Source organism: Cheilinus undulatus, linkage group 3 (assembly GCF_018320785.1).
Source record: "Cheilinus undulatus linkage group 3, ASM1832078v1, whole genome shotgun sequence".
NCBI lineage: Eukaryota > Metazoa > Chordata > Actinopteri > Labriformes > Labridae > Cheilinus > Cheilinus undulatus.
Window position 1 is genome coordinate 53,271,605 of NC_054867.1, and position 26,703 is coordinate 53,298,307.

A 26,703-nucleotide genomic window follows, 5' to 3' on the forward strand; every position below is an offset into this window, starting at 1 on the left:
AGGTAACATTTACTCTCTGAGAGCTCAAGCTGTAGTAAGGGAGTTTTCTATGAAGGTGTTATTTTTACTTTCACCCCCTTCCCTCTTACTCTACCCGACACTTCAGGGTCTGGTGCCTAAAGCGTGATTTACGCCGTCGACGCAACGCCGTATTTCGGCGTCAAGGGAATGCATTGCCTTGCAATTCACCGCCATGCCGCTAGGGGGGTGTGGCTGTGTGTGTGAGTGGTTCCAGAGGGGTCATATCCAATTCCTTGTTTAACTTCCGGTCACAGTAAACAATGGCGACCGAGGTGGAGCAGACGTGTTTGGAGTTGGAGCTCATCGATAATGGAGGAACAAATTCTTTTGTTGCAAATGTTGAAGCGCAGATGACAGGGAAGACGTTTGCGGAGGTGGCCTGTATGACCACTAAACAAGTCGAGGCTGAGAACTGCCGGAAATGAGGTTTTGAGCGGACCAATCACAGCCCTTGCGGTCCGAGTCACCGTGACGCGTAGTTAGGATTTTTTGGAGGTGCGCGTCAAGGGTCGTCCCAGTGTAGAGGTCTACAGATGGACAGATGGACCAAAACACCCCACCATAGAGGTCTGCAGCACGATCAAAGGACAGGGCACTGGTGATGTAACATTATTTTTCCCTATATTTGACAAGACAAAAATTGGAAAGGAAAAAAGTGGCAAAAATTGGTGACAAAGTGGCTAAAAGAAGTGGCAAAAATGGGCAAAAAGTAGGAAAAAATGTGGTATTTAGTGACAAAAAGTAGCTTAAATGGGTGAAAAGTGGCAAAAATTGTAAAAAGGGGCAAAAAAGTTTCTCTTTTTCAAGGTTTTCTGGGGGAAGATATTTAAAATGAAGACATAAAAGAGCCACACGTTGAGTGTCACTGCCCTAGTACAATGTTTCACAACTTTTCTTCTGTCAAGGCATCATCTGAAATAAAAAAAAAAAGTTGCCTCAGTCAAAATGTAATTAGGCATAAACACTCTACATCCCGATGAAAATATATAAATCTATTTATAAAGCATTGAATTATAAGATAACATCTCTGAAGTAATGTTGACAAACACTTAAAATGCCTTGGTCAGGATGTGGGATTGTTGTTACAATTTTCAACATCAAACCATCTTCTTAAAAACAAACTTTTCTCGTTGGCGTTGTTGGCAGGATCTCAGTACAACAACTTTTTGGTGTGAGGCATCCTTCTCTCACAACAAACACCACACAAATTTCCAGAAAAAAAGCTGATACCTGCGTTTTGCTCACTTAGCTTAAGTGCCCATCTTAATCATTTAAGCCAAGATAGCAAAAGTCACTAGAGTACAAGGTACTGATCAGCAAATATAGAGCAGTAAAGTCAACTTTAAATGTCCCATCCATGCAGCAGGGGTCCATTTCATCCCCTGAGTTGTGGATAGCTGTGGAGGTAGGAAGAGGGTCATTGAGGTCTCCAAAAATAATAAAAGCATCCACAGTAGCACAATGCACTCTGTTGTCTGCACAGCGCATAAATAAATGTGTGCAAATGTATTGCTTTTGTGAGAAAAAGTTGCTAGAGGCACTGATTAAGCTTTAAGGGTGGTTTTATCTAAGGAGTCCAGGTCCAGATCTGTGCACACTGCAGCCCCATATCTGTTCCATGTTTGGCACTGTGAATACATGGGAACCGACGCTTGGAGAGGCGGTCTTGGCCAAGTGGACCGTTTACAGGAGAGTTGTGTCAGCTATTTGCATTGTTGCAAGAACATTTTTCCAAATTGCATGGTGGAAATCATTAGAATCTAGTCCTGCAGAAGACAGCACGGTGGGAGGATGGACTCAGCAGGAACCATAAACAATGCTCATGTCTTAAAATGAGAGGTTGGCACAGCTGCTTTTTCTTCTTTTCAGGGGATTTGCAAAGAGCTACATGCATACTGCCACCTGCTGTATCAGACTGAGTATAGGCATGAGACAGGGACAAACTGTGCCTGAGCATGGCACAAAACAAATCATGCCCTGTATGAAAGCACCCTCATCAGTGCGCAGCCTCTTTTTGGTACTGCGTTTCCCAGACTTCTCAGACTAATTGGAAGGGTGGCATGTTCTTGTTCAACGTTACATGTTTTATTTTCCATGCTAGTTTGCATCTACATGAAGGCGATCCATACTTAATGGCAAATTTAAATCTTGCAGTAAACTCTAGGAAAAGGTTCGTCAGAATTGTTGACACTGATTTATTCAGACAGATGAAGATACACAAAGACAGCAGAGTGTCAGAGGAGGGTTAGAGAGAAGAGAAGAATATTTTGAGGAGTAATTCGAAGGTGTTGATTAGACCTCCGCCCGTGGAGCAGATCAAATTACCCGAACAAAGAAATGCAATTAGATGCTGCCATTTTTATTCATCACCTCATCATTCAGCCAGGTGTGTGCGTCTGTGCGCGTCTGTGCGCCGCACGCCGTCTACCTTTGTGTGGCGATGAATATGAGAGTTCTGTGACATCTGCACGACGCTTTCAGCGCGGATGTGACCGAGCAGCACGACTGGTGAGGCCTAGCGTTGAGTTCACCTCGGGGCCAGACCCAGAAGAAAACAGGCCTCATTGAAAAGATAACGACAGCTGTTACACATTCATCAGAAGTTGATTAACTTTAATGCTGCAGAGCGGACGCCCAACTTTATTAAGCTCTCTCCGCTTCATGACTTTGTCTGTCTGCCACTACATGTTATTTCATTAAACCGAATAAAAAGCGGCTGTTAATAGGAAACTCTAGCTTTGTTATTCTGTAGAGTTTCGCAACACTGAAGGAAAATTAACCACAGATGGATGGGGTTTTTTCACCTCAGGAAGCACGAACCTCCTGGTACATTTGAGTGTTTGTATGTTTATTTATGTATGAATTAAATAAACAGCAGGTTTGCTCTCACTCAATGTACAGCAGTGATGCTAATGTTCAGAGTGAAGATGTGTAGATTACCCCCAAAATTTCAACACACAGTCTGTCTTTCAATCTACTGTTTTTGTTTATATCATAAAAGGAAAATAAAAGGACATTCTTTTCCTCAAATAAGAGAAGGATCAAAGAACAGCACACTGGCAAAGTAAAATTATTTTCTACTTTACGGGTGATTGACATAGCTGTTGTGAAAAAAGAATGTTACATCATGAGTCTTTAATCTCCATTTTTGATTAAAAAAAAAAAGATAAAAGGAAAGACCACTGGCCATGTAACATTCTTTTACCTCAATAAGAGGAAGACCAAAGAACAGAACACTGGCAATGTAACATTCTTTTTCTCCTAAATGTGTGATTGCTGTAGCTGTTGTGGAAAAAGAATGTCATGTCATCAGTGTTCCAGTCTTTAATCTCCCTTTTTGATTAAAACACAAAAAGAAGATCAAAGGAAAGACCACTGGTTATGTAACATTCTTTTCCTAAAAGTAGAGGAAGATCAAAGAACAGAACACTGGCAATGTAACAGCCTTTATCTCATATACGTGTGATTGCTGTAGCTGTTACGGAAAAAGACTGTTACATCATCAGTGTTCCATTCTTTGATTTCCTATTTTGATCAAAACAACAACAGCAACAACAAAAAGATCTAAGAAAAGACCACTGGCCATGTAACATTTTTGACCTTAAAGAAGAGGAAGATTGAAGAACAGAACATTTGCAATGCAACATTCTTTTTCTTGTATATGTGTAATTGCTGCAGGTGAAACCAAATACTGGCAATGTAACATTATTTTTCCTTGTATTGGTGATTGATGCAGGTTTTGTGAAAGAGATAATGTTTTATCACCACTGTTTGAGTCTTTGATCTTCCATTTTTGATCAAACACATAAAAGAAGATAAAAAAACCAAAACATTTATGACTAAACATTCTTTTTTCCTATATGTGGGATCACTGCATGTAAAAAAGAATGTTACATTCCCAGAGTTCCATTCTTTAATCTTTCTTTTTTATCAGACCATCAAAAGAAGAATTAAAGAACAAAACACTGGTGATGTAGCGTTATTTTTTCCCTTTATGTATGATTGCTGAAGGTGTTCTGAAAAAAAGAATGTTACATCACCAGTTTTCCGTTTCTTTTTTCAAAACACAACAAAGAAGATCAAAAAAAGATCACTAGCGATGTAACATCCCTTTCTTTCCTTATATGTATGATTGCTGCAGGTATTCTGAAAAAAAAAAGTTGTAACATCATCAGTGTTCTATTATTCAATATTCTGATCATAACACAAAAAAGATTGAGGAAGACTGATGATATAACATTCATTTGCCTCTTTATGTGTGATCATGTGAGATCCTCCTTTTTTTGATTCAAACCAAAAACAGGCAGATAAAAAATCAAACACTGGAAATTCAACATTCTTTTTCCTTGTATATGTGGCTGATGTAGGTTTTGTGAAAAAACATCATCTTTTATCACCAGTGTTCACTCTTTGAGCTTCCATTTATGATCAAACCAGAAAAAAAAGTTAAAGAACTCAACACTGGGGATGAAACATTCTTTTCTTCCCTACATGTGTTATTATTGCATGTGAAAAAAGAATGTTACATCACTCCTTTTTAATCAGACCATAAAATGGGAAGATCAAAGGACAGAAAGCTGGTGATGTAGCAATATTTCTTTCCCTTTAGGTGTGATTATTGCAGGTGTTGTAAAAAAGAATGTTACATCCCAAGTGTTCCATTCGTTCATCTTCCTTTTATGACCAAAACACAACAAAGATCAAAGAACAGAACACTATGGATGTAACAATATTTTTTCCCTTTAACTGGTATCTACTTCAGGTGCTGGGAAGAAAGGAATGTTTATCAGTAGAATGTTAGATAACATGCTGTTGTTTCTACAGTCAAGCCATCAGTGGAGTCTGTGAATCATATTCTGAGATACGATTGAGGTCGAGGTTGTCCTATGGGCATAAATGGGAGAACTACTCAGGCTTTATCAGAAAGTTAGCAGCTCAAGGTAAGCCATCTGAGTCTGACTGGCGTTGTCGGCAGGATGTCAACACAACAACGACCAGTAAGTGAGCAAACATGAGCCACCTCTCTGACCCTTTACACAGAAAGTCAAAATATCATCTGCATTTGTGGTGAAATTAAAAGGAAATTTTCTTCTTCTAAGGTTGCAGGTTTAGACAGTTATCAAACACATCATGAACTGAAGGGTTTCTGCAAGACTAAAAACATCTAGATTATGAAAGCCGCTGAGCTGTTGTGGGTAAAAATAGCATCGTTTATTTAGCATAGTGTCATCTGTCATTGTAGGTAGTGTATTTTATTTATATCTCATTCAGTCTCATGTCCCTGTGTGAAAAACATGAAATAATCCATGGTTTATCAACATTTTTGTCTTAAATCACTTCTTGTTGTTGAAGATTTCATCACTGCAGAGATTTTCCATGTTGTAAGGAAGTCATGCAAGATTGGGATGCAGTGCAGCTGGACTGGATTAAGATTATATTAAACATTGTCTTGTTAGGATTACAGAGCAGATCTGACAGAGTTGTTTATGATTTCAGAGCAGACTATTTCTCTTGTTTTTAAAAGAAAGCAGAAGGTATGCTACGATAAAAACACTGTTTAATCCTGTGGTTCTGATTTTTCCAGTCAGCGGATGGCGAAAGGGAGGGAAGCATCATTCTACCCTTAGCGTTTCTGGGTACTGTTATTGAGCCATTTACATCACTGCGGAGGAATTTTGGCCCATTCTTCTTTGTATAATTGTTTTAATTGGAAGGTTTTCCAGCACGAACGGCCTGTTGAAGGCCATGCCACAGCATCTTGATCAGGTTTAAGTCCAGACTTTGACTAGGCCACTCCAAAACCTTCATTTAGTTTTTTTAGTCCTTTCAGAGGTGGACTTGGGAGTGTGTTTGGGATCACTGTCCTGCTCCATAACACAAGTGTGCTTGAGTTTGAGCTCATGAACTGATGGCCAGACATTCTCCTTCAGGGTTTTATGGTAGAGAGCAGAATTCACAGTTCCTTCAATGACAGCAAAGTGGTCCAGACTGGTCCAGACACTCACACTACCAGCACCATGTTTGACTGTTGGTATGATGTTCTTTTGATGAACTGCGGTGATAGTTTTACTCTAGATCAGTGGTGTCAAACTCAGTCACAGCAGGGGCCGGATTCTGGATTCAGGTCTAACCTAGCGGCCTTACAGGGTCAATATTTATCCATAACTGTCAACCTCATTTTCACCAGTAATAAAGTGTTAAAAAACAGCACTGATGATGAATCATTTGGAAATTCAAAAAAGTACAAATGATAAGTTTAAGGGCTCAAATCTGAGATAAAAATTCCAACCTTTTAGTTTGAAAGATCAGAACACAATATTAAAAACAGAAAAATAATGTTTTTAAAGAGCAAATACCTGAGGAGAAAGTTGAAAACGTAAGTTTGGAAGGTCAAAATATAAGATCAAATTTAAAATCACAAGTTTTAAAGTCTAAATGGGAATTAAAATTATAAGTTGTGAGTCTGATAGTTCAAAATATGGGATTAAAAGCCAAAAATTAGGAGCTGAAATTGTCAAAATATGAGCTAGAATCCAAAATGATGGCCTAAAACATTTTTTAAAATGACCTAAATTTAAAATTGGGAGTGTAGAAGGTCAAAATATGATGTGAAAGGGAAAAACTGGTCATTTAAAAATGTCAAAATATAAGAAAAAAAAAAATTTAATCATGTTTTTAAAAGTCAAAATATGGGTTTATAAGGCCAAAGTAAGGAGCTGAAAAGGTCAAAATATGACTCAAAATTTAAAATTGGGAGTCTAAAAGGTAAAAATGTGACATATAAGTCCAAATTATGAGTTGGAAAGGTCAAAGCATGAAATGAAAAGTCAAAATCACAAGTTTGAGTCGTAAGTGAAAATATGAAATAAAACACAAATGAATTTCTTTCTCCACATTCTTGAATTTTTATGAAATCTTTCTTACTCTTTACTTTTTCAGATTTTTATGGCTTAACAAGGATATTTTAAATAATCAAGGTGAAGTTTACATTTTTATTCTGGAGGAAATATGCAGACCTCATACCGGTGGGCCAGTTGGAATACAAATATGATATGATCTTGTGGGCCGGACATAACCGTTTTGTGGGCCGGATTTGGCCCCCAGGCCTTGAGTTTGACACCTGTGCTCTAGATGGAATGGGAGGCACGCCTTCCAGTACTTGTGTCTCGTTGGTCCAAAAGTCATGGGGGTCATCAGGATGTTTCTCGGCAAACGTGAGTCTTTGTGTTCTTCTGGTCAGCAGTGTTTGGAACTCTCCAGTGGGGCCTGCAGGTCTTTAGATGTTGCTCTGGGTTCTTCTAGTACCTCCTGGATGAGTCATCCATGCGCTTTTGGAGTCATTCAGGCAGGCCGACCATTCCTGGGAAGGTTCCCCACTGTTCACAGTTTTCTCCATTTGTGGGTAATGGATCTCATGGCCGGCTACAGTCCCAAAGCCAGCCCTTCAATGACTTTCTTGACTTTCTTTAGTTGGAGATCTTTTAGCCGACTTCACTTTGTCGGACAGGTTCTGTTTAAGGGATTATTTTTTCCCTTGTTAAAATAAATCATCATTCTGTTTTTTTTTATCAACAGATTTTCTATTTTGTATTTCTGTATCACCACTGGGGCGGCATACAAACCTGTTTGAAGTTAACCTTTAAGAAGTCTGAGCACAAATCAACACCAGAGAGTCTGTTATTCATGAATTTAGTTATTTCATCTCCGTGACACCAGGAACTTTCATTTCTTTTCTTTGGGCTGAACCAATTAAGTGGTTAAAACGATAAAAAAGTAAATACAGAAAAAGTTCACGTCTACATCTTTCTGCACTTTGAAGAAGTTCCTTTTTCTAAAAGTGACAGCCTTGAAAAAGCGATAAAAGAGGAACAACAGAAGCTGATGTCTGTGATTGTTGTTTTTCTCTCCCTGTGATCTTACAAAGACTCGCTGCTCTGAAGATAAAAGGATTATAAAATCTCTCTGACTGTGATTGTCCTTTGAACGAGCTGATATTTCCCTCTCTCATAGCAGTGGGGATATTTATAAGGATATAAACATGTCACCAACATAGGGATTGGGTTTAATATTTAATATCTGCTGTTTGACTTTGAAAAGTGCTTAAGCGCTGACAGGATATCAAACCACAGAGATAAAAACAAGCTGAATGAAGCCGGTGTAATCAGAAGAGCCAGCAGTAACATATTTATACATCATTTTTACTGCTACAGAGGTCAACACTTCTTTTATTTCACTAAGAGTTAATAGCTTTCTGGTATATTTATGTATCATACCAAGGCTTCATTGACAAACAAACCAAGCAAGGTCTCAGTATTCTTACTCTTCTGCAACATGAAAAAGGCTGATCTTCAAACTCTCAGAACAGCAATCTGAGCCTGTGGGTGGCTAAACAAGTACTTAACTATGGATATAATAATGAGCCTGGTCATCCTAGACAAATACCAGCTGTCACATCTTTCTTTGAGGCACAGGAATTGACTGACAAAGTCTTAATTTCACTTTACAGACCTCAAGTTTTCCACCTTTTTGGTCACTTCCTCTGTCATTATCAGTTTGATTTACTTCAGTGTAAATAGAGAATGGCTACTGGGTCACTGCTTGGCTGATTTTTTAAATTGGTTTGTTTACTTGTTGGTTGCTTTCTTTTTGAATGCTTGATTGGCTCATTGGTTGATTTATTGGGAAGATAAAACAACAGAATATTGGTAATGTAACATTATTTTTTTCTTCTATATGATAACTACTGCAAGTGCTGTGAAAAAAGACTGTTACATCATCAGTTTTCCAGTCTTTCATCTCCATATTTAATCAAAACACAAAAAAGATCAAAGAAAAGACAACTGGCCATGTAACATTCTTTTTCCTCAAAGAAGAGAAAGATCGAAGAACAGAACATCAGCAATCTAACATTTGTTTTCTCCTACGTGTGACTGCTGTAGCTGTTCTGAAAAAGAATGTTACATCATCAGTGTTCCATTCTTTCATCTCTTTTTTTGATCAAAACAACAACAACAAAAGATCTAAGAAAAGACGACTAGCCATGTACCATTTTTTACCTCTAAGAAGAGGAAGATTGAAGAAAAGAACATTTGCAATACAACATTCTTTTTCTTGTATACACACGTGGCCAAAATTGTTGGTACCCCTCTGTTAATGAAAGAAAAACCCACAATGGTCACAGAAATAACTTGAATCTGACAAAAGTGATAATAAATAAAAATTCTATGAAAATTAACCAATGAAAATCAGACATTGCTTTTGAATTGTGGTTCAACAGAATTATTTTAAAAAACAAACTCATGAAACAGGCCTGGACAAAAATGATGGTACCCTTGACTTAATATTTTGTTGCACAACCTTTTGAGGCAATCACTGCAATCAAACGATTTCTGTAACTTTCAGTGAGACTTCTGCACCTCTCAGCAGGTATTTTGGCCCACTCCTCATGAGCAAACTGCTCCAGTTGTCTCAGGTTTGAAGGGTGCCTTCTCCAGACGCCATGTTTCAGCTCCTTCCACAGATGTTCAATAGGATTTAGATCAGGGCTCATAGAAGGCCACTTCAGAATAGTCCAATGTTTTACTCTTAGCCATTCTTGGGTGTTTTTAGCTGTGTGTTTGGGGTCATTATCCTGTTGTAAGACCATGACCTGCAACTGAACCAAGCTTTCTGACACTGGGCTGCACATTTCTCTCTAGAATACCTTGATAGTCTTGAGATTTCATTGTACCCTGCACAGAATCAAGACACCCTGTGCCAGATGTAGCAAAGCAGCCCCAGAACATAACAGAGCCTCCTCCATGTTTCACAGTAGGGACAGTGTTCTTTTCTTGGTATGCTTCATTTTTGCGTCTGTGAACATAGAGCTGATGTGCCTTGCCAAAAAGTTCCAGTGTTGTCTGGTCTGTCCATAGGACATTCTCCCAGAAGCTTTGTGGCTTGTCAACATGCAGTTTGGCAAATTCCAGTCTTGCTTTTTATGATTTGTTTTCAACAGTGGTGTCCTCCTTGGTCGTCTCCCATGAAGTCCACTTTGGCTCAAACAATGACGGATGGTGCGATCTGACACTGATGTACCTTGACCTTGGAGTTCACCTTTAATGTCTTTGGAGGTTGTTCTGGGCTCTTTTGTTACCATTCATATTATCCGTCTCTTCGATTTGTCATCAATTTTCCTGCTACGGCCACGTCCAGGGAGGTTGGCTACAGTCCTGTGGGTCTTAAATTTCTGAATAATATGTGCAACTGTAGTCACAGGAACATCAAGCTGCTTGGAGATGGTCTTATAGCCTTTACCTTAAACATGCTTGTCTATCATTTTCTTTCTAATCTCCTGAGACAACTCTCTTCTTTGCTTCCTCTGGTCCATGTTTAGTGTGGTACACACCATGTCACCAAACAGCACAGTGACTACTTGTCACCCTTTAAATAGGCCGACTGACAGATTACAAGTTTGTAGACACCTGTGATGCTAATTAGAGGACACACCTTGGTTGAACATGTCCCTATGGTCACATTATTTTCAATCTTTTCTAGGGGTACCATCATTTTTGTCCAGGCCTGTTACATTAGTTTGTTTTTTAAAATAATTCTGTTGAACCACAGTTCAAAAGCAATGTCTGATTTTCATAGAATTTAGAATCTTTATTTATTATCACTTTTGTCAGATTCAAGTTATTTCTGTGACCGTTGTGGGTTTTCCTTTCATTAACAGAGGGGTACCAACAATTTTGGCCACGTGTGTATGTGTTATCGCTGCAGGTGATGGGAAAAAAGAATCTTACATAATCAGTGTTCCATTCTTTCATCTCCCTTTTTTGATTCAAACACCAAAAAGGTTAAAAAAAAAGACCACGGGTGATGTAACATTCTTTTTCCTCAAAGAGGAAGATCAAACGGGAGAACACTGGCAATGTAAAATCCGTTTTCTCCTGTATGTGTGATTGCTGTAGCTGTTGTGAAAAAGAATGTTCCATTAGCAGTGTTCCATTCTTTCATCTCCAATTTTGATCAAAACAACAACAACAAAAAAAAAAGATCTAAGAAAAGACCACTGGCCATGTAACATTCTTTGACCTTAAAGAAGAGGAAGATTGAAGAACAGAACATTTGCAATGCAACATTCTTTTTCTTGTATATGTGTAATTGCTGCAGGTGATGTGAAAAAAAGAATGTTACATCATCAGTGTTCCGTTTTTTAATCTCCCATTTTGATCAAAATGCAAAAAAGGTTAAAGAAAGGATTACTGGTTATGTAACATTCTTTTACCTCAAAGAAGAGGAAGATCAAAGAACAGAACATTGGCAATGTAACATTTGTTTTCTCCTGTATGTGTGATTGCTGTAGCTGTTATGAAAAAGACTGTTACATCACCAGTGTTCAATTCTTTGATCTCCCATTTTAATCAAAACACAAAAAGAAAGTGAAAGAGCAGAACACTGGTTATGGAACATTCTTTTTCCTCAAAGAAGAGGGAGACTGATTAACAGAACATTGGTGATGGATCATTATTTTTCCCTATATTTGCAATAACGTGTGATCTCCCTTTTCTGATCCAAACCTAAAACAGACAGATCAAAAACAAAAAACTGGCAATTTAACATTATTTTTCCTTGTTTAATGTGGTCGATGCAGGGTTTTGTCAATTTTTGATAAAACTTGGAAAAGATCAAAGAACAAAACACTTGTGATGAAATATTCTTTTTTTCCTATACGTGTGATCACTGCATACGAAAAATAATGTTACATTGCTCGCAGTATTTTCTTATTGGGTGGTTGGTACGTTGATTTAATGGTTGTCGATTGGTCCCTTGCTTGCACAGATGGTTGGTAGAATTGTTGGTTAACTGATTGGTGGGTTGTTGTTGCGTTTGTTGGACGGTTGGCTCATTGCTTGCTTAGGTGGGCTGCTTGGTTAATTGGTTGGTGGGTTGTTGAAATTTTGACTCTTGGTTTCTTTGGTACGAAGCGTTTTTGCAAGCCTAATGACTGATAGGCTGGGATCATTGGTGGGTTGGTCGTTTTGTTCGCATGATATTTGGTTGGTTGGCTGGTTGATTGGTCAATTAATTAATGAGTGAAATTGCTGCTCACCAAGTTTAATTCTGGGGTATTCTAATGTTTGTTAGCTGTTTAGTTGGTGAGTTGATTGATGGGTTATTAGTTGGTTAAATGGATGGCTGATCGATTGGTTGGTTAGTTGGCTGGTTTGTTTGTCTGAGTGGTTGGTTGTTGGCTCATATTTTTTGGTTGATATTATCTAGGATAACTGTGAACTAGTTGACCTTTTGACTGGTTGGTTGTGTTGATTGATTGGTCACTTGGTTGGTTGGTTGTATTTTTACACAACTGATGTACTGATGACTCATTGAGTGGTTGGTTTCGGTCAGTCAGTTGTTTATCTGAATGGTTAGTTGTTTGGCTGAGTGGTTGGTCGGGTCTTTTGTTTTGGTTGGTAGTATCCGTAGACAATTGGTGGACTGGTAGACCTTCTGATTGGCAGGTTGGGTCAATCAAATTGGTTAATTGGTTGGCTTGTGTACTTGATTGGACAAGCTATACACTAGCTAACTTTAAGCCTGATTTTAGGCCAGATTTCCTGCAACAACCAATGACAGTAAGACACTGATCATCAACTGGAGGCCCGAGGGCCACATCAGGCCCCCCACAGCTTTCCATCCAGCCTCCAGAAGCTCAATTAGATTCAGAAAACGTGCTAAAGAAAACAAAAAATATTTCTGTATTAGTTTTTTTTTTCTTTACTTTTATGATCCCTACAGACATTTAAGTAACTCCAAAAATAAGTGAGATTGAAACATTTTTTTAAACATTGGCTTAATGCTTGATCAGATGCTTGACAAACTAACTCATAAGTAAATTCTTAATTTAAACAGCAGATTTCTGTGAAAATATAACAGTTCGGGGGGTTGAGAGTTTATCTTTCACTGTCTGAGAATGAAAACAAAATATCTTTTTCCTTCATGAGGATGCAGAATATTTGTATCAAACTGCATCCCTTGAAATATGTGGCTTAAATATCTCAATCGCCCCCTTGTGGTTTACTGCAGTATAGGGATTTAACTGTGTGAATAGGGACTAAGTTCACTGCTAAAGGCTAAAAATAAGGTGCATTTCACATTTTTTTTTTCTCTTCTATTTAGTTCATTTAACCTGCCGGCCCTCACAGTGTCTGCATAGACATAGGCTGGACCTTGTACAAACATGGTTGAGGACCCCTGCTCTATAGGTACTAAAAATGGTGCATTTTTCATTCTTTTCTGGCCATGTCTGACTCATTTAGCCACTCATAAGAGCATACAGTATATCTGCATGTTTGGTCTGCAGCCTTGAGAAGGTAGAACAGCAAATGAAGTTCTGATTTAAATTGTTAAATCCTGAGAATGAGTGTCAACAGAAGTCATTTCATTTCATGGTAGTTGTAAATCCCTTTCCATAGGTGAAAGTATATTTCTTTGTCAACAGCAGAATTAAAATGAGAAGCTGCTGGAGCATGAGTGCTATAAAACCATTACGGTGCAAACAGCAATTAGCCTCCGCATGAACAATTGCTGCTCTGTTCTCTAATTACTGAATTACAACCAGGAGATTAACGACGGTTAAATAAAAAACAATTAAGAACAAAACAATTAAGGCTTTTCCCCTCTTCCCCCAAAGCTATTGCCTCTCCCTGGCAGTGTTAACTCTTTTCAAAGGTTCAGGCATCCTGCAGCGAGCGTTGGTGAGCGTGTTAAGGTTTCAGGCAGAGACGTGATGTTCCCCAGAAGCTAAATTCAGAGGATATTAGCTATGAGATCAGGAGAAGAACGGCGAGCCCGGAGGATGCTGGGAAAGAGATGAGAGATTTGGGATCATTAGAACAATGTTTTTATCCCTCTTATCAGGCCTGGCTGTGATGGATTCGAGCTATTTGAGCTCAGCACAGACGTGTTGTTGGAGAAGTGTGAAGCATCAATGAATTATTAGCAGCAGCGGCGGCGGCAGTGGGGGCAAATGCTCTGTTCTAAGTAATAAGAACATGGAGCCCTCTGGATAGGAAGTAGGCTTTTACAATGTTGTTGTTTGGAGATAATTATCACTATGAGGGTACAGTTCTATCTGAGAAAATATTAAAGTATGTCAGTGCATTGTGTGGGATTTCACGGCTGTTGACTGCTGCAAAAAAAGGAAGATTTACTCTCTAACCCTTGGAATAATGGAACCAATCTTACAGAAGCAATTTAACCTAAAACTGTAAATTGCACCACACTGCACTGGTTTATACCAAGTTAGCTTGAACCGTGTTGTGTCTGAGTTTGAGCTACTGGATGGTTTTGGACTCCTTGGATCAAATCCCTGTGATTTTGGTCCATGCAAAGTCTCTTTTAGCTTCCGAATCCTGCAAAAGCACAATTCAACCACACACAGAAAAGACACTAGAATGCTCAAATTACCAAAAAAAAACAAAACAAAACAAAACAAAACAAAAAAACCCCTCTAAATCAGGGGTGTCAAACTCAATCACAAAAGGGTCCAGATTCTGAATTATGGTCTAACCTGAGGGCCTAACAGGGTCCACATTTTTTCACCAGTAATAAAGTCAAATGTATTAGTTCAAAAGGTCAAAACACAAAATTAGATGTTAAAATAATGCTTTAAAAGGGCAAATATATATAAAAAGAAAGCCACAATCATGATTTTAAGGCAAAAATATGACTTTAAATTTTAATGGTGCATCTAAAAGGTCAAAATATGAGATAAAGGTCTAAATAATAAGTTGAAAAGGTCAAACAATTAATAAAAAGTCAAAATTATGAATTGAAAATGCCAAAATATGAGATAAAAAGTGAATATAATAAAGTGAAAAGGTCAAAATATGATTTATAAAGTCAAAATATAAAAAGTCAAAAAAAAAAATAAAATTGAAAAAGCCCAAATTATTAGATAAATGAAAATTAAAAACTGAAATGCTCAAAATGTAAGATAAAAAGTGAAAATAATAAATTAACAAAGTCAAAATATAAGACAAAAATGCAAAATAATAAATTAAAAATGGTAAAAATACAAGATAAAAAGTCAAAATAGTAAATGTAAAAGGTCAAAATATGAAATAAAAGTCTAAATAATAGATTGAGGTCAAAATTTTGCAATGCTAAATTGAAAATATGGAATGAAAACACAAATTAATTTCTTTTCTCACATTTCTTTTTTTTCTGTTTATTTTTTTTTTATTTTTTTTTTTTTCACATTTTTATGACTTGGGTTAAGGTTACATTTTTATACTAGAGGAAATCTGCAGACTTCATATTTTAGGGCCACTTATAATAAAAATATGATATGATCTTGTGGGCCGGGTGTAATTGGACCATGGGCCGGATTTGGCCCCGGCGCCTTGAGTTTGACACCTGTGCTCTAAATCCATCACATGCATGGACCTTCCATCCAAACCCAGGTTAAACATCAGGTCAGTTCTTATTTGAGGCCTTCCTGCATGTGCAGAGCTCAGTAACTACATCTCCAACCGCTCAGCACTGCAGCGTCCAAAGCCAGCTGCCAACCAAACAGCATGGGCCAGACTGTAATGACCAGCTGTCCTTGTGTTTTCTTTTGAACAAACTGCTGCTGCTGTCTGAAATGTTAAATAAATCATCTTCCGTGAGTTAGAGGTTCTCTATGAGGGGAGGCCGACCGGACACCGAGCTGATAAAGCAGTCACGACCTGGCACACCGTGCAGCGAGCCGGATCGATACTCGATTTGAATACTTCTTTTCACTCACCGTCCTCCTCCGTCTGTTTGACGATCTCCTCGCTCTCCTTGCTGCCTTCAGGGTTGGCAAGGACGAGCCTCAGCCTGACCGTGACGAAAGGGCGGAGACCCCTAAGGGTGTAATGTGACGACGTCTGGATCAACTCCTCCGCTGCAAACTCCTGCTGGTTAAACACGTACTGGTACTGCACCTGGTAAACAGAGAAATAAGCCATTAATCCAGCTGCTATATGTGCTACATCAGCTGCTATTGAACAATTTAAATCATATACATTCATATTTTTTCAACTTTTTTGGCATTAATGTTTGATCATGATCAGACATGATCAAACATATCAAATGCTGATTTTATTTGTAGGAATTAAACCCTTTATTCTACACCCAAACTGGATATTCTTCAAGGGCATTATCACAGCCTTGAATATGTCTCTAATGAGCAAGAAATTTTATTTTTTTTTTTTTTTTTTTTTTTTTCTTAAAGATTTTAGTTGAATGTTACATTCAGGGAGTTTAAAGCCCTGCATAAATAACAGAAAAAAAAAAAAAAAAAAAAAAAAAAAAAAGCTTTCTTGCATTATATCTTAAATCATAAAAGTAGTCTTCATCATAAATATTAAATATTGATTAGGAATTTACCCCTTTTCCAGCCTGTTTTTGTGCAACAAGGGGTGGTTGCAAGGTAAACCCCCACCCCACAAATAATTAAATATTTTTCACATTCTACACCACTTTCCACATTATTAAGCCAATGACATTTTTCTCATTTTCAAAAAATATTAATGCAAATGCCAGTCTGATTATTTTTCAAGTCATCAGCCGTTAGAGCATAATTCAGATGTTTTTGAACAAACTTCATAATGATAACCATTATTTTATTAAAAAAAATTTTAAAAAATGCACTTTTCCACATTATTAAGCATGACAAACTTTTAAAACATTTTAAAGGTTACAAAGAACTGAAAATGGTCATTTGTTGATTTTGCAGCATTAGGAGGTCATATTTACTGAAATCAAAGCTATTTCAATCAAAAACATCTTAACAGGCCAAGTTCCATGTTAACATAAAGACCACTTCTTTGATATCACCTTCATTATTCTTGCATCCATTGAACTTGTGAGTTTTTGGAGAGTTTCTGCTTGAATTTCTTTGCAGGATGTCAGAATATCCTCCCAGAGCTGCTGTTTTGATGTGAACTGCCTCCCAGCCTCATAGATCTTTAGCTTGAGGATGCTCCAAAGGTTCTCAACAGGGTTAAAGGTCAGGGGAGGATGGGGGCCACACCATGAGTTCCTCTCCTTTTATGCCCATAGCAGCCAATGACACAGAGGGATTCTTTGCGGCATGAGATGGAGCATTGTCATGCATGAGGATAATTTTGCTACAGAAGGCACGGTTCTTCTTTTTGTACCATGGAAGAAAGTGGTCAGTCAGAAACTCTCGATACTTTGCCGACGTCATTTTCACACCTTCAGGGACCCTAAAAGGGCCTACCAGCTCTCTCCTCATGAATCCGTCCTAAAACATGACTCCGCCCCCTCCTTGCTGATGTCACAGCCTTGTTGGGACATGGTGTCCATCCACCAACCATCCACTACTCCTCCATCTGGACCATCCAGGGTTGCACGTCACTCATCAGTAAACAAGACTGTTTGAAAATGAGTCTTCATGTATTTCTGGGCCCACTGCAACCGTTCCTGCTTGTGAGCATTGGTTAGGGGTGGCTGAATAGTAGGTTTATACACGACTGCAAGCCTCAGGAGGATCCTACACCTTGAGGTTGGTGGGACTCCAGAGGCACCAGCAGCTTCAAATACCTGTTTGCTTCTTTGTAATGGCATTTTAGCATCTGCTCTCTTAATCTGATGAATTTGTCCATCAGAAACCTTCCTCATTATGCCTTTATCTGCAGGAACCCGTCTGTGCTCTGAATCAGCCACACATTTCAGTACGATGATCACAATTAATTTTTTGTGAAAAATCTAATGTTTTCATTCCTTGTCCAAGGCATTACACCATTTGGGGCTTTTCAGCAGCAGAGATCCTTTTTCTTTCCCATATTGCTGAAACCTGTGGCCTGCTTAATAATGTGGAACAGTGCATTTTAAGGTTGTTATTTAAAAAAAAAAAATTATGGTTATCATTATGAAGTTTGTTCAAAACATTTGAATTATTCTCTGATGGCTGACGACTTGAAAAATATTCTGTCATTTCGTTAATATTTAGGAAAATAAGAGAAAAATGTCACTTGCTTAATAATGTGGAAAGCGGTGTACATGCAAACTGGATGTCTTGAGTGGATCATCACAGCCTTGAATATGTTAATAATGCCAACAACTTTGACTTTTAAGCAATTTTTGAAAAGATTTTAATGTATTAATAAACAGTCAGGGTTTAAGTGGCTAAAACAAACATGAAAAAACAATAAAAAAGCTGCACATTTTCAAAAATGTTTTCACTGTTTTGCATTATTTTCTGGGTGAAGATCATACCTGATCATAACCATCAAAAATTGAACAATTTATGAGATTTTAACCCTTTAATTGCCAGTGAAGTGAACCCCCCCCCCCATATTTCTATTGTAAGTTTGAAGCCCCGCATAAATAACAATTAAAATACATGCAATCAAATAATAAAATATTTTTTTCCTGCATTATTTTTAAAATCAAGATCAGTCTTCAACATAATAATTAAATATTGATTGGGAGGTTAACCCTTTCCCTTTTTTTGTGCAAAAACACTGATGTTGGCAAGGTAAAAAACACAAAAAAGGAAGCATTTTTTAATATACTACATGCAAACTGGATTTCTCTCAAGGGGATTATCACAGAGTCTATATAGCACGCTATAGGAAACCAGGAGCATTATATGGGAGACAGGAAAAGCTGAAAATTTGGAGCAGTGACTCCAGAGTGACAGCCTGATATCACAAAATGCATGCTGGAGGATCAAACACTGTGGTTTTAATGGGTTTCAATGGGACATTTTTGGTCCCCAACAGCCTTAGTATGAACAAAATATCTACAGAGCTTATTATTGACCCATTACAGGTTCTGGTCTTGAAATTCTAATGAATAAAAAAGAAACTTACCCTCCAAAGTTATTTTGTTAGCCTTAACACTGTCAAAATAATCCTCAAAAAAGGAAACAGAAGCCACAAAATGGCCTCAACATGCTCTAAAGGTTCAACACAATCATTACCAATACAGAGTGGTCCTTTAGTGATCCAGTTAACCCAGAAAGACTCTGACAGATGTCAGCAGAGAAAAATGAAACTGTTGCTTCTTCATGTGCATTACAAACCCAAGTCGACCTGGGTGTAGGTTGAAATTATGATGCATATTTGGTGTTGGTCTTACCGTCAGATTGTAGCTGTGGCAGCGAGTCACCGCATACCCAAACGTCTCCCACTGAATAGTCAGCTGACGGGCTCGAACGTCCACCACATTCACATTTTGGGGACCATGGACTGGATCTGAAAGACAAAAAAAAAAGAAGTTTTTTACTCTGAAATATTTTTTTTAATAGACTTTTGAGTTCCTGTCAAAGGCAAAGTTTACAAAATAAATGGAGCAGTGGAACCGAACGTCAGCAAATCACGCCACGTGATCTCAACAGCTTCAGACTCAAATCCTCAGGTTTTCCTCAAGTCATACAAACACCAGATCATCCATGCAGGAGTCAAGATTTTTCTATCAATTCAACCCACAACTGCCCATACCTCGTAACTTCACTACCATCATTACTTCATCCCTCCATGCCACGACCCTTTCCCAAATCCCAGCATCCCAAAGCCTGTACCCTGATCCCTACACTCCTTCATTGCTTTACCCTTCTCCTAACCCCTACATCCTTCCACCCCATGACCCTTTCCCTGCATCCCTCAATCACATGACCCTTACAGTCATCCCTACATCCCTAGATCCTATCCCAACCCCTACATTTTATGACCCTAACTATAATCCATACACCCCAACATGTCTTGACCCTTGGTGAGAGAGTTTCTTGTGCTTCAGCCCGCTTCAGGTCGGTCTATGTATTTTGTAAATATTGTATACTTTGTATATATTTGTTGTGAATTATGTTTACATATTCCTGTTTGGAATAGATGGTTAGACATGAGTGCTGTCACAGTATTGGTCCACTGTGGGCTGACGTCCCACCTAAAACAACGAATCAGTGCTGTAACTCTTTATTCAGGAGGGTATTTAAGGTTTTTAAACTGCACCAGTACTGTTTGACTCTGATGAAGACGCAGTGCGCATTGAAACGTTAGTCCTCTGCACCTGATTAAACGTCATCAAGTGATTCATGTGCTCCAGTTTCTTCATTGGGTTTACCTGGTTTACCCACTGAAACACCTCTGTTTATGTCTTGACCCTTCTTCTTGCCCCTACATCCCTCCATCCCAGACCCTTTCCCTGCATCCCTACATCCCAACATCCCAAGAGTCTTACCCTAAATCTGCATCCCACAGCATTTGCCCCAAGCCCTACATCCCATAACCCTTGGCCTTAACCCTAAATCTCTCCATCCTGCAACCATTACTGATCCCTACATTTCTTGACCCTTAACTTAATCAGCAAACCCCTCAGTCCCTACATCCCATGACCCTTACCCTAACCCCAACATCCCTCCATTCAATGACTCTTACCCTAATTCCTTCATACCTACACACCTACACCCCTGCATCCCATGACACGTACCCTTAACCCTACATCCCTTGAACCTTACCATGTTCCCTATAGTCCCTCTGTCTCCCAACTCTTACAGTCATCCCTACATCCCTTGACCTTTACCCTAACACTTAAACCCAATGACCCTTACCGTTATGCCTACACCCCTCTATTCCAAAACCCTTACTCCTAAACCCCACAACCCTTTTCACAACTGCTTCATCCTTCCATCTCATGACCCGTACAGTCATCCTTACATCCCTTGACCTCTACCCTAAAACCTGCACCCAATGACTCATTATGCCTACACTCCTACATTCTAAAATTCCGACACTTACATCCCATCACCCTTTTCCTAATCCATACACCCACTCGTTCCTTCACCCTTCTCCTTATCCCTATCCTTCCATCCCATGACCCTTCCGTAAATCCTTACATCCCCACATCCCATTTCCCTTACCATACATCCCTGACCTACATCCCTTCATCCCACAACCCTAACCCTCTTCCCTATATCCCTGCACCCCACAACCCTTACCCTATTTTCTACATCCCTCTAACTCATGACCTTTACCCTTGTCCCATCCCATCAACTTTTTTGTGAAAGTTTTCTAAATCCATGTCTTTGTTGGCATAGTCTTTGTGAAGTGATGTCATAAATAAAGCTAGACAGTGGGAGTGCTATAGATAAGAAATTCAATCATTTGAGAGGGGGACATTATGCTGCCTTTCCTTAAAACCTGTTTAATTTTTGGAATTGAGGCCACAGGTCATACCCTGTTAGATTTCCATCATCATAAAATCTATCTGACCACCAGTTGGCGCAACTTTGACACCAGACAGTCTAAAATCCAAAGAGGACAGACGTGTGTATTGATCTTTAGAGGGGCTATTTCTGCCTCCTCCATATGTCACACTCTCACACACACACACACACACACACACACACACAAACAGCGTGGTTGTAGCCATATGTTGGACAGGTTTGTGCACCACGACTGACTGCACACTAACGAGCTCGTTCAAACCGATCTCTCTGTCTGCCTAATTAATTTCAATCAGCCGCTGATGGCACCCAAAGCAGGTCAGTACGTAATGAGACAAGCTGTACGAGCACTTCCTCAACAAATAAAACAACTTTACTGACAATCTGAGCGGGGTCCAAATTAGGAAACAACAGACCCGTACACAGGAGGATTGGGTTTGGCACTCAAGTAAAAACTCACTCGTTAGGTTTGATTATTGCTGGAGAAACTTTGCAGGTAATTAATGAGAAGAATCTGACATTCACAGAAAATCAACACTGATGTTTGGGGCTGAAGTTTACTCTTGATGTTTTAAACTGTATGGTTTTATCTTAGTAAATTTAGATACTGTTAAAACTAAACAAATGCATTTACAGGTCATTCAGGAAGGATTCAGATAAGAGTCATTTCAATTCTTTATGATTCTCATGCATGACAAAGTTAAAACTTTTTTTTTTTTTTAATTTCTAGGAAAATGTAAACTTGTAGTTTTTGGCCATTTATACTCAGCATATAATGGGCCAAAAATGGACACCATACATAGATATTTTTCCAACGTGTTTGGCACGGTTCTCAATAAAGACTAGATCTGATCATAAATATCAAATGTTGTTCCTATTTTAAGGAATTTAAGACTTAAACTTTCTAGTTTAAATGCAATAACCCATGATGGATGTAATGTTAAAAAAAAAAAAAAAAAAGTTTATATAGGTATAGTACATGAAAAAGAATATCACAGCCTTGAAAAATTCAATAATGAGCTGCAACTTTTTGTAATTAGGCCTCTTTGTTAAGATTTTAATACACTGTTACACTGAAAGTGTCTGTAATCAAAAACCAACAGCATAAAAAAAAATAGAAAAACAAATAATATTGAAATAAATATCTTTCCCACTTTTTTAAATCAAGATCAGACCTGAACAATATCAATTATTATTAATATCATTATCACTTTTATTTCATTTTATTTTATTTTTATTCATAATCCAACCCTTTCAATGCTAGCTTGACTGCAAAAACTCTGATGTTTAGAATTTAAAGAAATACACAAAAACATTTATTTATTATTATTTTTTATTATTTTATACATATTTTTATACACTACATGCAAATATATTTTTTTCTGTAAGAGGTTATAACAGACTTAGACATGCAACTATTGAGTAAAAATGTCAATGTGGGATTATCACAACCTTCGATATGTTAGTAATGACAAACAATGATGTTTTAGTTTTATTTTAATTATGTTTAGATTGTAATAGCATTAATAGAAACCAGGAAAATTGTTGTCCTATGGGTTGACGACCAGAGACTTGAATTATCTTCATCCAAACTAAAAAATGTCCCCATTGAAAAATAATGAGCAAAAACTTCTTCATTTTTTTTAAGTTGGTAAAGCCATTGTTGGGTTCATAGGAAACAATTAACTTAATTAAGCCAATTAAACAGAACCCTGAGCTCTGGTTTATCCATTGTGTTTAAAAGATGTTGAAGTGATTATGAGATTTCCAGAACAAGCTTCTTAGTGCAAACATCAGATCCTCCTAATGAGACCAGATTAGACAACATGGATAAGCCATCTAAGAGGCCATCTGAGACAGACAGGATGCTTTTCCTCTGGATGCATGAGTTTGGGTGCAGCCTTCAGACCCCCCCGGGGTGCAGCGGAGCTTAAAGAGTCTGTGTTTGTACTTAAAAGAATAAATCCTGGAGTTACTTGGATAAGATGGTGGCAGACTGACATTTGGCAGCCAAGAGAGCAGCAGGGGGGGAGGTAATATAACCGATATTTAACCCAATCCTCGGGTCAGCTCAGCAGGAAGCATGCATTCACATACTGCCCACAGAAACCCTCTGACTGAGAGGGTTTCACAAGAGCTGGAGGACTCAGATTAATGTATTCCCTTTTTATGATGGATGGGGAAGTGAACGACATCAACCATGAGGCAGACTGCAAAACTGACCAACAAATCCTGAGATATCCCCCCATCCACAAAAACAACCAACAAGTCCAGACATATTTAACTGTTCCAGATCATCACTCTAAAGTTTATATTAAACAAAGATTACAGGAGTAAATACAAACATGTTTAAATTATTATTTCATTTATTAAGAGATGAGAAATAAAGTCACTGAAATCTTTCAATCTGGAAATGGTTACAAAGACATTTCTAAGGCTGTAGGACTCCAGTCGACCACAGTGATAGCCATTACCCACAAATGGAGAAAACTGTGAACAGTGGTGAACCTTCCCAGGATTTGCCAGCCTATTAAGAGCACTAAAGAGTGCATGGACGACACATCCAGGAGGTCAAAAAAAAAAAAAAATCATCTTCAAAGACAATGATGTAATGTCTTCTAAGTTTTAATGACCTCATCTTCAAAGACAATAGTGTCATGTCTTATAAGCTCTGACGACATCATCTACAAAGGCATTGACATAATGTCTTATAAGTATTGATGATGTCATCTTCAAAGGTGATGGTGTAATGTTTTGAAAGCCTTGATGACATCATCTTCAAAGGCAATGATGTAATGCTTTGATGTAATGTCTTCAAAGGTAAAGGATGGAATGTTGGTGAAGCTGGGGCCTTTTATCCTTTCACTTTTGCCAAACAGTAGACCAAAGTTAGCCCCTTTTGAAATATCTGGGTGAAAACCTACTTTTTCCAAAGTTTGCCCACAAAAATCTAGCAAAATAAGGTAAAGATTTTTGGAAAACCATGAGTGGTTAACTTTCCCAGGAAGGTTTAGGACCTCCTGGATGGGTCGCCCATGCGCTCTTTGAGTCATTTTGGTAGGCCAGCCGCTCCTGGGAAGGTTCACCACTGTTCCAAGTTTTCTCCATTTGTGGGTAATGGCTCTCATTGTGATTAGCTGGGGTCCGAAGCACTTTGAAATTATTCTTTAACCCTTTCAAGACTGATAGATGTCAGTAACTTTGTTATCTCTTTGTTTCTTTGTTTGACAGGGCCAGGTAGGTTTGGATGGCTAATTTCCCTTAAGAAAGGAAATCATCATTTAAAAACTTGTGTCAAAAATTAAAATTAGTGTGATAATCCAAAACATTTAAGTCTGACAAACACACCCCAAAAAAAAAAAAAAAAAGAGAAAGAAATCTGGAAGGGTGAAAACTTTTTGAAGCCTAACTTTTTTAGTTCCATATTGAGGAACACATTCGTATCAGTACCTTGTCACAGAAAATTACACGTGAAAGAAGATGTAGTTTATACATCCCTCAATGAGGAGAGGCAACCATGTTTACTAGAGGAAAGGTAGTTTTGAACAGTCGATGTCTCTGCGGCCTCACAGCATGAATTCCAGCTCTTCTGTAGGAGACAAAATCTTCTTTTTGGAGTCAAACTCCTCCGGAGAACAAATGTGAACTAACCTTTAATTATGCATGTTTAAACAGATCAGATGATGTTCCTCTAATGAATGCCCAATTACAGAGGTATAATCACTCATCACGGCGCTGCAGAGAGGGAATGAAATCACTGGTTTTCTCCAAGAAAAGCAATAAATCAAAGCTTCCCTCTGCAATGACTCATTCCTGTAAAACCATGTTAGCTAAATCAGATTTAAGCTCTGAGGTCTGGAAGACAAACAACAAATTTTAATCCCCTGGTCTCATCTCTACCGGCCCCATACGTTTAATCCAGTAGTCTTTAAACTGGGTAGAGTGGGAGCTAATCTGTCAGATAATCTGGGGCTCAGTGGGGACCCTGGTACCAGACTGCTAAATAATGTTTTAGGAGGGGCTGGGGGGGGGGCAAATGTTCATGAGTCAGGAATGTTTTCACACTGAAACTGTGATTTAAAGCTTCAAGTAAAAGAAGAAAAAATATGTTGAGATTCAAAACAAAGTGAGAAAATGCTGAGAAATGCAGGTCCATGGTCTACGTGGATTAGCTGAGCTCTCTTTCTCCACCAGCTGTCTGGGACATCTTCATCAGTTATTTCCAGTATATTTGTTGGACAGAGTCACTGCTCTGTGTTTGCAGCCTGAGACTGACCCTGATGAGAAATCTCATGATGTTTCATGATCGTCTTACTGCTCACCAACGCTCGCTCTTGTTGCCCGCCGTTCAAACACTAGCCTGTTAAGGTTTGGTCTGAGACTTCTGCTCCTATTCTTTCAACCTGAACCAGAAGAATGACATGTTTCTGAGGAAAGCAGAAGAATTAAGAGAGAAAGAAGAGAATTTGGAGTGATTGAAGTGGGATGGAGGGAAAGATTGCAGAGAGGAGAGTGGGAGTTTTGACTTATAACTTTGTTTACATCGCTGGGACGATTACGGTGTCTCCCAGGCTGCCCTTGGTCGTGACAAATAACAGATTTACCACATCATTCGTCAGATTTATTCCTCTTCTATCTCTCTCCATCCACATTACTTCCTCAAGCTTCTTTCCACCATCAATTCTAGCCTCCCAACTCCAGCTCTCTGCACATCAAAGACTGATAAAGATGCAGAGATTCAGAAACCGAGAGAAGTCAGAGCCGAGGCTGGCAGGGAGAAAATCAACAGTCGTTTAAAAGCTGTGCCGGTCCATAATCGGATAGATATTCTGATAAATAAATAAGTAGAAAGGTAAAGCCAGTTTAGGCTCTGCCTCCACAGGGACACGTGCCGCAGCTGTCATTAATCAGACGGGTCAGAGGTTGGCGTGTTAGCGATCGCACGCTGTGAAAGGCCGGGTTCGATGACACGGCTGGCGCTCGATGTGACGGGGCCAAACAGTGAGTCATGTAGCGGCCAGACGTGGCCTCCTGTGATGGAGCGGAGGGGACAGGTGGCCCTCAGTGCGGTCATTAAAAGGACGACAGAGGCCAGCTGGACAATGGGTGGATATATAAACACTACAGCACAATATGGAGGGAAATATGGAGGAAAACGGCCTTTTACTGCTGATCAGACCACACAGATGCTCCAGAACAGAGCAGCACAAGACTACAGTCTCAAACACAGACATAAAAGCATGTTTTCACTCCTAGTTTAGCTTTTTAAAGATTCTCTCTGTTCTGAACTCACTGATCCGTTTCTCTCCCTCCACACTGCCAAGAGCTGAGACCAGGATTATGATTCTGGATTATCCGTACGTACGTCCTACCCATAGTTGCGAACAGATATCTCAAAAACTTAGACAAGCTTTCCTCAAACAAACGTTCATCCTAAACCAAGGATGGATTTAAAGGTCAAAGGTCAAAGACATTCA

General features: G+C 38.7%; 1 protein-coding gene across 1 annotated transcript in view; it reads right to left on the bottom strand.

Moving 5' to 3' along the window:
* The window catches only part of ptprt (protein tyrosine phosphatase receptor type T), a 516,342-nt gene that overhangs the window by 282,009 nt on the left and 207,630 nt on the right, over nt 1-26,703 (bottom strand). The window contains exons 9-10 of the mRNA XM_041782769.1: nt 19,144-19,259; nt 15,797-15,977 (exon numbers count right to left, since the gene is read on the bottom strand). Of these exons, the coding sequence (XP_041638703.1) occupies nt 15,797-15,977; nt 19,144-19,259 (297 nt within the window). The remainder of the gene's footprint in view (nt 1-15,796; nt 15,978-19,143; nt 19,260-26,703) is intronic.